The sequence below is a fragment of the Emys orbicularis genome, chromosome 3 (assembly GCF_028017835.1).
Source record: "Emys orbicularis isolate rEmyOrb1 chromosome 3, rEmyOrb1.hap1, whole genome shotgun sequence".
Taxonomy (NCBI): domain Eukaryota; kingdom Metazoa; phylum Chordata; order Testudines; family Emydidae; genus Emys; species Emys orbicularis.
The window spans coordinates 113,782,221-113,794,796 of NC_088685.1; the positions used below are offsets into that span (position 1 = coordinate 113,782,221).

General features: G+C 35.9%; 1 protein-coding gene across 1 annotated transcript in view; it reads left to right on the forward strand.

Moving 5' to 3' along the window:
* The window catches only part of ADGB (androglobin), a 209,573-nt gene that overhangs the window by 116,120 nt on the left and 80,877 nt on the right, over positions 1 to 12,576 (forward strand). The window contains 6 exon segments of the mRNA XM_065401716.1: positions 1,739 to 1,802; positions 3,726 to 3,828; positions 5,618 to 5,759; positions 8,233 to 8,347; positions 10,018 to 10,185; positions 11,590 to 11,728. Of these exon segments, the coding sequence (XP_065257788.1) occupies positions 1,739 to 1,802; positions 3,726 to 3,828; positions 5,618 to 5,759; positions 8,233 to 8,347; positions 10,018 to 10,185; positions 11,590 to 11,728 (731 nt within the window).

Here is a 12,576-nt window from a genome sequence, read left to right on the forward strand (position 1 = left end):
GTGCTGGTATGTATACCTGAGCTGGAAATTACACCTCCTGCTTCAGTGCAGACATACCTTCAGTCCTATAGAGCCTGTATCCAAAGTAGGGAAACCCATTTCTTTCAATCCTAGACGTTTTATATCTTGAAAGAAACCTGGAGATTGTTCCTTATTTTGGATGTATTCTACAGGCTATCCAAGTGTTGAGCCTCGTGTTTGATGTTATATAAACAAATAACCTTAATTGTTTGCATTTGCCCCTATTCTTGCTGCATGTTGCAGTGTTGTGTTTACCTTTGGTATCTTTACAGAAGTCGGAGTTTCTTAATATGCAATTCTGGTTCTCTGAGGGGGAACCTATTTTTAGATGTTCTGGTTTTCTCTGCATTTTTTTAAAGCTTTTGGCTTTTAGCCTCACTAATATTTCAGTTATTTTATTTTTGTAATTGATATTGCTTTGGGGAGCCTTCACTTTCCACTCATTAAGAACTGACTGGAAAGTCTCTATGGCAGCTGTTATTGTCATAGGTGGTACATGAAGGAGGGCTGTAGCTAGTGCCTGAACCTGCATGCTACCTGTAGGGAAAAAACACTATAGAGCACTTTAGAGTTTGGGAAGGACTGCCTGTCTCATGTTAGGGAGCTCCAGATCAGGAGCGAGAATCCTTCAAGATACGTTTATTGAAGCAGAGTCACCAGGCAAGTGATTTCCCCCTTCCATTCTGCAACACTGTTTCCTATTCGTAAAGGGTGTTAGTTTAGTTACAGCTCTACTTAGAGTCAATGGTGAAATATGAACAAATTTTTAAAAGGTTTGTTAGTTGAACATAGAGTAAATTACTGTTAGCCTTTTGAAGACCACTGTAACAAATTTATATGCCAAACTTGTCAGTTCCTTTTTCTCATTTCTAAAAAGAATGAGAGTTACTTATTTTTAGAACTTACATTTTTTAACAATGATCCCTACTGATCCTTAAAGACTTTATTACACAGAAATTTTAGCTGCCAGGCTAAGATTTTTACCCTGACAGCCAGTGATGTTGAATGTCTTTTTTTGCCTAATGTGAACATAGGTCAAATACAGAAAACTTGATATGGATGTTAAAAATTGGCATCAATTTTGGGGGAGGAGGAGCAGATCAGCAGTTATAGAATTGGTGTATGTCAAGAATGTATCACCGCCTCAATAGGGACTTTGAATAATCTGAACTCTTCCTTTGTATAAACTCTGGTTCAAATTCTGTCATCAGTTAAAGTTGAACTCAGTGAGGTTAACTGGGTCAAACTGAGGTCACAATTTGATTCAGTTTCTTAGTCGTTTTCTGGCGAGGTGTGGAACAGCAATAAATTTCATAGAAGTGTTAACAAATTGCATAAAGGCAATCATCCCCCATAGTGATGCCTCTGCTTTTTCTATAGTTTAGTGATTTTTTAGGTGTTAAAATTTTAAGATGATTTCGGTTTGCTGCCATTTACAAATCCAAATAAGATGAAACTAGCTGTCAGACCTGCATAAGAGTGAGTTAGACCTGCAACAAAGGTACTAATCAATGTCAACAGCTTTCACTGGAGATAAATTGTACATGTTCATTTTTTATGAGGCTTCAAATGTTGAACCACTTTCAAGAAATAGTTTTGAGTCTGTTTCATAATGGATAGAAATGGTTGCAGTAGCACCATGTGGGATGAGAAAAAATTTACTGAAATAAATTATTAATACTACAATTAATTTTCCCCTCATTATCTTTCTTTCTAGGAACCTGCATATTTTCCACAAACCAAATACATATGCTTATAGTTATCAGAAAGCCGATTTTAAGGTACATGCATGCATCACATTATTGATTTCACCTTTATTTTATTGAGAGAGCCTACATCTTGATAATTCATAAATCCTAAAATATTAGTGCTAACCCATGAAGAACAACTATTACAGACAAAATAATAATGCAAAAATAATATATATGGAAATACTTAAGGCTACAGTGGTCATCATTAAAAGTCAACATGTTGCTGACACTTATACTGCAATATTTCCCTTCCTTTGAAATCAGAAATGACAGTGGTACCACAGATTACTGTTTGGCAATGGCTGAAAAAATGCAGACTGTTGGAGGTAGCAAAAAGATTTCAGGTTACACTATAGAATACAGTGTGCTAGATCCTCAACTCCACTTAAGTTGCAAGGCAAAGGCGACTTAAATTTGCCTTGAGGCAGCAGCAGAGATGCCTCTCAAGAGCATCCCAGACTGATTCAATCTCTGAGAGCCCCGAGATTGGGAGGGCAGAAATATAGTCTCCCATCCCTTGACTCTTTAGGTGTGCTAAGAGCTGCTCTGGTGCACTTGAGAATCTATTCCAGTGACTGGAATTACATTTTACATATACTGCAATTACAATGTAAAAACACTGTAGCAATGTTTTAGATACCTACAGTTAACGAATAAATTAATGTAACTGGAAGATTAAACATATCTGAATGTGTTGCTCCTTTAGTTTCATATTTAGTACATTAATACCCTGTAATTGTGTTAACAGTGCAGTTAAACTTTGTCATGAATAGACCTAGTACAAAATCCTGTACCCAGAAATTATCTATATGGGTTATATTCCGTAACTGCAGTATATCTTCAGTGTCACTAGTCTCACTGTTATAAAGTGTAACCAGATCATAGGTCAGTTTTCCTGACCTATGATCTGCTTTGAATATGCAACTTCGTGCAACTGAAAACATGCTCTATTTTCTAAAATGTAGTCAACACAATCCTAGCTGTGTGCTAGGATGGCAAAGTATATTCTTTAGAACCCTTTACTCTTGTACCATAATATTTTATTAGACACAGGTAAATCAAATATTCATGCCATCTGGCAAATTAAATATCAGCCATATGGAATAACACTTTTGTACTGTAATTTCATAGATTTATAGATTTTAAGGTCAAAAGGGACCATTACATCATCTAGTCTGATGTCCTATATATCATAGGCCATTAAATTTCACCCAGTTGCCCCTGTATTGACCCCAATACCTTGTGTTTGGGGTAAAACATATCTTCATGAAGTGCATCTAGCCTTGATCTCAGTATCAAATTGCTAATATTTACAGTTATGGCTGTGAGAAACACTCCAATTTAAGAAAAATGAAAGACACAATGAAATTAAGTTTGAATTGGAGTATTTTATAGGAATGGTGCAGTACACATTGCTGTTTCTGATGTTTGTTGTAAATAAAATGCTGCCATATTTTATGATTTTTGCAAAGTAGATATCATAATGATGCAGAATAAATTGTATGCTACAAGCTACAAATCAAGAATATTCATGATGCTGTATATCTTACAAGTTTGTTGGAATTGATGAGAGTTGGCAAATTGTAGAACAATATCCCAGATGCTTCATATCATAATGATATTTTAAAAGGTAACTATGTTGGTCCCTTATTATAACTGTTGGATTAAATACTAATAGGTAAGCAGAGTTTAATTAAATTGGTGGTACACAGGGAAGATGTGCATAAGATGTAGGTACATTTTCTATTAAAGAAACTATTTTTTCTCTAATCTGTGGAATGAAAGATTAATATTAGTAGTAAATGAAACTTGAAGCTCTGTCAGAAGCACTGGTAACAATTAACTGCTTGTTTTACATATGTACATTGAGTCACAAAGTTTGAACTTTAAATCAAAAATTGTAAAAGACTAATTCAACAGAAATTAAACATGAATGCCCTTTTCCACCTGCAGTTTACAGATGATCGAGTCTTCTATTATTTATTTGTGGACAGTTTGAAGCCTATTGAAATCCTGGTTAGTTTTTCTGCATTAGTACGCTGGGGAGATTCTGGAGGTAAGATCAATACAAAGAAAAAAGTGTTTTAATATTGATTGTTCTCAACTGCTAAAGACTCTTTTATCTTAACTGTCTTCTTTTGAAACATGCTTTTTCTTTTTCTTTTGGTCTTGTATGGAGCAGGTGACACTCAGTGCCTAGATGGTTTAATGAGAACTGCAATATTCCCTTTGGATATTTTAGAGTTCTCTCTCCTGCAGTATTGACACATGCTATGTCCATAGTATCGTGATGAATTATGAGTCACAACAGATCTGCTTAGCAAGATGTGTTCACCTGTGCGGTAATTTGGCAGGCTTTAAACAGAGCAAGTTGACTCCAGGAAATGATCTGGCAAAACACTTGGCTGTGCCACAGTGGTGCTTTTGTATTGCTCCACACTGAAAACACTTTTTTTCGCGTCCTTTTTATGAACAATGCCTCTTAAGGAGTTGTTTACGATGTTTAATCGTTTGCTATTCACTTTTTGTCCATACCTTTCTAGTATGGATTTCCTTTCATTTCCTGTGTCATTTCTGTCTGGTTTTCTCTTCTTGCAAACTGTTCTATCTTTGGGCTGGTCTACATGCAATAATTGCACTGATTTAACTAAAATGGATGCAAATCCCTGTTTGGACACTCTTGAATCTGTTTACAGCAGACTCATCTTGATACCCTAGGGCTCTGCCTAGGATAAATCACAAATGTCTGTGAAATATCTAGATTCATATTTTTAAAGATGTTAGTTAAGTTAATTGGCAGTCAACTTGAGTTAAACCTTAGTCTAGACATACCTTGAGTGCATGTAAGTTACATGCCAAGGAGCCAAAAGAAGGTGTAATTACACCTATGTGTTAGACCCTATTACACAGGTCCAAGTAGTTCTGTGGGAGTCTAAGGTTACGTCTATACTTTGAGCTGGTGGTGTAAATTCCAGCTCAAGGAGATGTACCTTCACTAACACTGAGCAAGCTAGGTCACTAAAAATAATGTGTAGCAACGGTGACAGGAGGGGCTCGCTACCCCAAGTATGAGCCCATTTGAGATGCTAGGTACATACTTGGGGAAGCTAGAACCTGCTCCTGCTCACGATACTGTGGCTACAATCTATTTTTAGCATTCTGACTCAGAGTTAGCACACGTGTAGCTCTTTGAGCAGGAATTTACACTCAAAGTGTAAATGTACCCAAAGTGAGTGCAAAGAGATCTAATTTATATCTCCTCCTAACACATCACTTCTGAATAAGGCCCTCAGAGTAGAGTGTATACATAACCCCTGTTCCATGCTATCTTTGTACACTGGTTAAGAACATAAGAACGATCATACTGGGTCAGACCAATGGTCCATCTAGCCCAGTATCCTGTCTTCCGACAATGGCCAATGCCAGGTGCTTCTGAGGGAATGAACAGAACAGGTAATCATTAAGTGATCCATCCTGTGTCACCCATTCCCAGCTTCTGGCAAACAGAGGCTAGGGACACTTCAGAACATGGTTTTGCATCCCTGCCTGTCCTGGCTAATAGCCACTGATGGACCTATCCTCCATGAACTTATTTAGTTCTTTTTTGAACCCGATTAACTTAAAAAACTGCTGTATTTCTCCCAGAGCTACCATTAAGGGTAGGCAACGTCTGTGGCTGACTAGGGCACTTAGCTGATGGAGGCACCACTGGCATATATCAACTTACAAATAGTCCCTTTATTTTTTTATGGGCTTTGATGACCAAAATGTGATCCTGAATTCTGCTTCATGATAAAATTTTATCAATTGCTCTAACTTTATTTTTCTAATTGTTTTTCTTACAGCGACACAAAAAGAAGGTTCTGGTGTACCACAGGGCATGCTTACGGTTGAAAGTTTCTCTTGGAAAAGTGTGGCTACTGGACAACTTGTGCTAAAGATACATACATATGCAACCAAAGCTGCTATGCTAAGCCTTCCCGCAGGGTGTGTACTAGTCTTTTTTTTTATTTCCCTCTAGCACTTAAAGACCTGCTGTTGCCTTAAGGATAGAATTTACATAACTGAATCTGGAATGGTTAATTATCTGCAAATATTTGAATGTTAAGTTTGCATAAAATTTATAGGATTTTTCCAAGTTTTGGTAAGTTTGCAATGTTTATTTGGATTTAAGAATCATTACTAAAGTTTTTAAAATTGTGTGTCAGTCTGTGAATCCCTTACTCTCTCTTTGTTGAGCAGTTATTCATATGAGTAGTTCCACTAGTTTTTCTAGAAAAAAACAACTGAAATACATTCTGTGTAGGCATGTTGTTTCTAAATAGAAGGCTTCAGAAATTTGGCGGAGGTATTAGCAGCTCTCTCCAACACTCATTTTCATTAAAACTTTTACTGAAGTATGATACTGTAGCCAGTATTGTAACTCTTCTTGAAATGGAATTTATGAAACATGAAAGGACATAAGTTCCCAAATAATCCAACTATACCTTTGTATAGTTCTTTAAAATTCCAATTTAAAATGATTCGGAAACCATGACATTGATGCTTTGTGGAATTCACTTCTCTTGGCATATAGCCGTAGATATCTGGTGTAAAGCAGTTCCTTGGCTGTAAAAATAAAGAAAAGACAACCCCATACCATCCCTTTCATCCTTAGATATCTACTAGTCTCTTAACATGTTTGAAATGAAAGAAACAATACATGATGTATTGCCACAAGGTCTGAATTGCTGGATAATTCAAAGCTTTTGGTTCTCAAAAATAAAGAATTGCCAGTTTAGTTTGATATATATAACTATATCAAAAACTTACAATATTACAAAAAGTACCTATAAAACTTGAACAGAACAATATATATCTGTCATGTCCTGTATGTCCATGCCAACAAACTATAAATGGAAATCAAAGAGGATTTCAAAGCAATAGAAAGGTAAACACAAAGACTTGTTATATATCAGGTATTAAGTCAACCAAGTTGAACAGTTCTCCCTTTTTTCTCTAAACTGATTTAAAATATTAAAATGGATTTCATTTGTGACAAATGGCAGTAAAACAAACTTCAGCTGGAAAAAAGTATATACATCAGAATGCCTGATTGAACTGGCTTATGGACAGATTAATCAGCATCTGCATTCTTCTGAGCTGTGCAGTTTTTGAAAGTTGGAGAATCAAGTTCTGTGGGGGACTGCACTGTCGGAAATGTCAGCAGAAAAGTTAGCCTTATGCAGGACTCTAAATCAAAGAACAAATCTTTATATTTCTGCAACTGCAAGTTTCAGAGCTACCCGAGAAGCAGGAATCTATTACAGATAAGCTCCCCACCCATGCCACTACATCTCTGATTCCCCATCCCTCCACAATTTGCAATCATGCTGGAAGGAATAATTAATTATGTAGAATTTACAACAGGTCAATCTCAGGCATGGGAGTAGAAGTGGGCTTAGGACTCACCCTGTGGAGCAGTTTCCATTTCATTCAAAAAGAAAAATTACTTGGGAATCCAAGTGGAAGCTTTCCTCCCACTGTCCACTTGATTGCTAGGAAGTGTTGTAGTCTTCTTCCCCAACCAGTTGCAATTAAAAAAAAGCAAATTTTAAAATCTTTGAACCAAGTGGCTCTTCCCTTATTCTTCTTACCAGACCTTTGTTAAAGAGCTATTAACCAAAGAAGTTCTCATACCACTATTCACAAGAGAAAGGAAAAATATGGTGTTGAGTGCCTGATCCTGTCTTGTGTGAATACAAGAAAGAATTCTTCTTCCTTTCAAAATTGGAATTAGCTGTAGTTCCCAAGGGGGCACACCGAACTGTAACTGATGAGGCTACTCTTAAATGGATTGGGCCTATAATTATTGCATAAAAGTGGTTTTATTCTAATCTGGTTTTATATTTAAATTTTCTTATTCTTGCCTATGTCCTTATAGTAATTTTGATTAAGGTAGCGGATAACTAAGACACTTGACTCTTACTTTGGATTTTCCAGATTAGATTTATAAACTTAAATGTAGCCAGCTGTGGTTTTTGCTTTTAAATTCTTCTTATCATTATTTATTATTTGTTTCAATCAGTGTCCGGAAAACACCATACAAACCCAAAAGAAGGCACAGTCCCTGATCTAAAGAGTTTATACTCTATCCTTATGAAATACTACAGCAATATGTTATTCTGTGTTATAAAAACCACATGTAATCAAACTAAAGCAGAAAATAAATCTAAAACAGTGGCTTCTCAAATTACAACCTGTAATTATAACCTCACCAGTAGTTCGAGGAGCCTTTCCTCATGCTCTTCTCAATTACTTATTTGAGAACCAAGCAATTAGCAATTGAGAGTTAAAAGGAGAGGTGGGCCAGGCAAGAATTTCACTGTTGTGAAGTTGGTCCACTGAATGAAAAGGTTGAAGAACCACCGTTCTAAAAGAGAGTGCTTTTCTTTTTTATTATATTTTATTTTTTATGTAGGCGACATGTGTTAATCTTCACTGCAAGTTCCCCCATAGGGCACCATATCCATCTGTGTAGCATGGTGCCATGTGTGTTTGGTGAAGAGGATACTGTTATGCCAAATCTTGACAAGGTACATGTTACCATAACAACGCATGCAATATTATTGCAAATCATTGACCACTGTTTACTGCAGACTGATCTAATTTTTCTCTTGAATTTTGAGTTTGGAGGATATGCAAAAAAATTCTGTGAGTTGTGCAGAAGGAGATTGTTTAAAAATCACTTTTCTTAGTATTGTCACACACAAAAATTTAAATCTTAATGTAAATAATGTCACATCTCTATTTATAGTAGATTTTACTGAATAATGTAATATAAATTCCAAATATATATGGAAGCAAGGGAAACAGTTCTGAGATATTGGAAATGTGAGGGAGAGAGACATATATGAAGATGGGCATTATTATAGCTATGTGATGTAAACGTATAAGCAGGCATTGGATGTTGTTGTTTCACATAAAATAGCTAAAAAATTCATTCATGTGCCAATATATAATTGGATATTAAAGAATGTGGTGGAAATATTTAAATTGGAGGTAGTGTATTGTCTTCCCTTTTGCAGCATGTGGCTCTGATAGTCATAAAATGCATGTAAAGATTATTAAGATAGGTTCAAAAATGCCTACTTAGTGATGCAAACTGTCGGTCAGATGAATTCATTTCCCCCCATATGGTTGCAAAATGACCAGTAGGCCCCAGAATAGCTTTTGTTCTTAAAATGAACTATTGATTCAAAGGGCTTTGTGATAGCTGTGATCAGAGGCCCTGGGGAGCAGTTAACGCTTTCTCGGAGCTGTTAGGTTGTCTGTAGATCCAGACAGATGTCTCTTTATTAGTTAAACTCACTCCATGTTTTCAAGGTTTCCTTTACAAATGATTGGGCCAGAGACTTTGGGGTTTTTTTAAATGAAAGTGTAGATTCTCAAGCAGAGCAACACATTTTTTAAAAGGGGAAATTTTGCAGCCATTTGCACTGCTGCATAATATACCTCTACCCCGATATAACTCTGTCCTCAGGAGCCAAAAAATCTTACCACATTATAGGTGAAACCGCATTATATCGAACTTGCTTTGATCCGTCCGAGTGCGCAGCCCCGCCCCCTGGGAGCACTGCTTTACCGCGTTATATCCGAATTCGTGTTATATCAGGTCGCGTTATACCGGGGTAGAGGTGTAATAGGATATTAAAGTAGCTTATGCAAGCTAGGATTGATATTTAGGAAGGTAGATTAAACCTGAGAACTTTATATGTTAAGAAAAAAAGAGAAACATTTTCAACTTGTTCCCCTTCTCTTTACAAAAGGGAGAATCTGTGGGTGGAACTTCCTTGGCCATAAAAACAATGTAAAACTGCCTCTACAGTTGTTTCCTGTGGTCTTCTTTCCACAGATTTTTGCAAGAGGAGCAGCTAGTCTCTAGAGTCTCACATAGAAATTCAGGTGAAGATTAATACTGCTACGTGCAGCATTCACTTTGACATGGTGTTCAACCAAATACAAATACTCCTCTAAGAATATATGGATGGGATTAACCAATATTATGTCACAATGTATATTTTAGCTAGGAGAAGCCTTCACTTATTCTTACTACAATATAAATATGTATCTTAATTTTGACTGAACATTCTACAGTGCTTGGTACAAAAGAAGAATAATCAATGCATAATATTTTTATATTCTTCATTATCTGATAAACTGATAGCATTTTCCTTCCACAAGCTAAAATGTTCTCTCTCCCCAGGAGAGCTACCGGTTTATAGACCAGGCTACAGTTATCCTGAAAGCTATTGGAAATGTGATTAATAATTTCAGCAGTGAGCCTGAACTTTCCAAGGCCCTGAAGGAGCTGGAACTAACTCACTTCCCTCACAGCCTCCATGGTACAGGAATAGCTAGAGAACACTTCAAGGTAACAATTCTAATAATCTGCTTTTTCTAAAAGAGTTCACAATATAAAAGAGTGCATATGTTAACATTCATTCTCTTCTTCAAATAAGCTGCTATTATTATTATTAATTATTATTAATTATTAGCCAAATTTTCAAAGGGGTCTCCAACTCTGCCTCTGATTTTGCACACATGGATTGAAATCCATTATAACTTGCATGTGCAAATGATAGAGTTTACAAATACAAATAGAAATTGCCTTTCCTTTATATATCCAAATGATAATATATGCAGAACTGCACATGCTAAAATCAGAGACCGTGTTTTGGCAGTTTGGCACTGCATGTTTCAAACATCAAAATTCATCAGCTTTTTGAGATCTAATTCAGGATATGAAAGCAAAGAGACTAACCGAAGTTCAGAAAGCAATACACAGAATAATTCCCTACTGTGTCTAAGATTGATGTCTCAGGTAAAAATTGATTTGGCTTTTTGTTATTGAAGACAATAGTCAGATTATTTTCATAGTCACAACATTTCCCTGTTTTTTATTATTTATACTTTCCCTTAAATGTTGTCTTTTAGGTCTTTCTTCAAAGCATTAAATAATCATGCTTTTAACATAGAGCATCCTAATGTAATAGCAGCCACTAGAAATAACAAAGTGATTACAACCAAAACCAGCAATATTACTGTTGACTATAATTGGTATTTAGCTACTCAGCCTAATAAATATTTTCCCTAAAATGTTTACAGTACTAGAGTAACTCTATCCTGATTTATTTTTTATTCAACACAACACTTTGTACATTGATTTCAACATGTGTGACTTGTATCCAGGTACAGAACAGCTGATAGAAATGATGATGCATATTTAATCAGTTGGATTACTCATTAGAAGTAGGTATTCAATTTTTTACAATCACTGATACAAAACAGAAAGAAGCCAGTCCAATTCACAGTAGTTGCATGTGAAATTGGTGCCAGATTCAAACGTCTCCAATGTTTAGGGGAGGAAGTCAGAATCAATGTTTCAGTTCAGGTTCATCTCTGATATAAACACGTAGCCAAACGTTTTAATAACCCTTGTGCCATTTTATGATAAAGAATCCAAGTCCTATAGGAAGATATATGTTAGTCATCTCATAAGCAGATGTTTTAAGTTTAAAATGAATATGGTACTACAGAGTAAGATGAAAGAGTATTTTCCCATTTCTTGCTCCTGAAACTATCTAGGTCTCTAGAGAGAAGTGTTTGTCATATGTATTTGTGCAAAATGGGAGCTCAAAGGCATAAGTTTTGAAATGGAAAAAACAAACATTTGTGGAGTATTCTGCATAGAATATTAATGATCAAAGATATATATAAATCAGCTTTCTTGACAAAATAAACGGTTGTCTGAATTTTTTCCTCTTTTTAATTTTAGGTTTTCAATAATGCTTTTGGGTGTTTGATCCAACAAGTGTTAGGTAATAAGGTTCCTCCCAATTTTGAATTCGCTTTCAGATCCTTCACTTTGGATTTGAAAGCCAACGATGCTCCCGTGGAAGACAATGTATCTTCAGGTACTGTGCTGATATTAATCATTATATTCAGAGTTGTCTGTCCATTTCTATTCAGGGGGAGCTGGTCACATACCCTATATTTAGATTGCCTAACATTTGCCATCATAGAAACCCTCAGAACCCCCTATCTCACTCAGTCTGCAGGCAGGATGCACGAAGGGGATGCACAGGCAACTGTAATTCTGGCATTTCCTAACTTTCAAGTGGTTTACTTTGCAACCTAAGTAACTTTTTGGTGTGACTTTTGTGCATATAGTTTATATGTATATGGTCACATATTAAGCCAGAAATAGTGATAAACTGAAAAAACTCTTGAGAATCTTTTAGGTACAACCCAAAACATATATTTCTTTCTTGAGGGCAAAATCTTGTTGGTTCAAAGACAAAGTTCACTATGCTCTGGCTAGAATCTGTATAGAATTTTGTGAGTACAATTATGTAGAAAGCCTCTTTAGATATTTCCTCTTGTCTAGAAGTCAAGACATGAGCTACAATAATCTTATCCACTTTCTAGACTGAGCTGGGCAAATGATGGGTTTTTGGTTCACTGGCAATTCCAAAAAATAAATATTAAAATCATTTTGGGGTGAACAAAATACATAGTTTGAAGTTTCTAAAATAAAATTAAAGGAAATTCTGAAACAAAAAGTCATCTTGAATAAAATATCAAAACGTTTCTTTTCAAAGAACCAAAGGTTCCCTAGCATGCTTGAAACTAGTACTGTTTCAAACAGCATCACATTAAAGTACACCAGCAGGGTCTACATGTACCAATTAATAAACAACACATTAGTGCACATTAAAAATCACACCCCCTCCATTGCCCCACTGTGTAAGACAACCCTTTA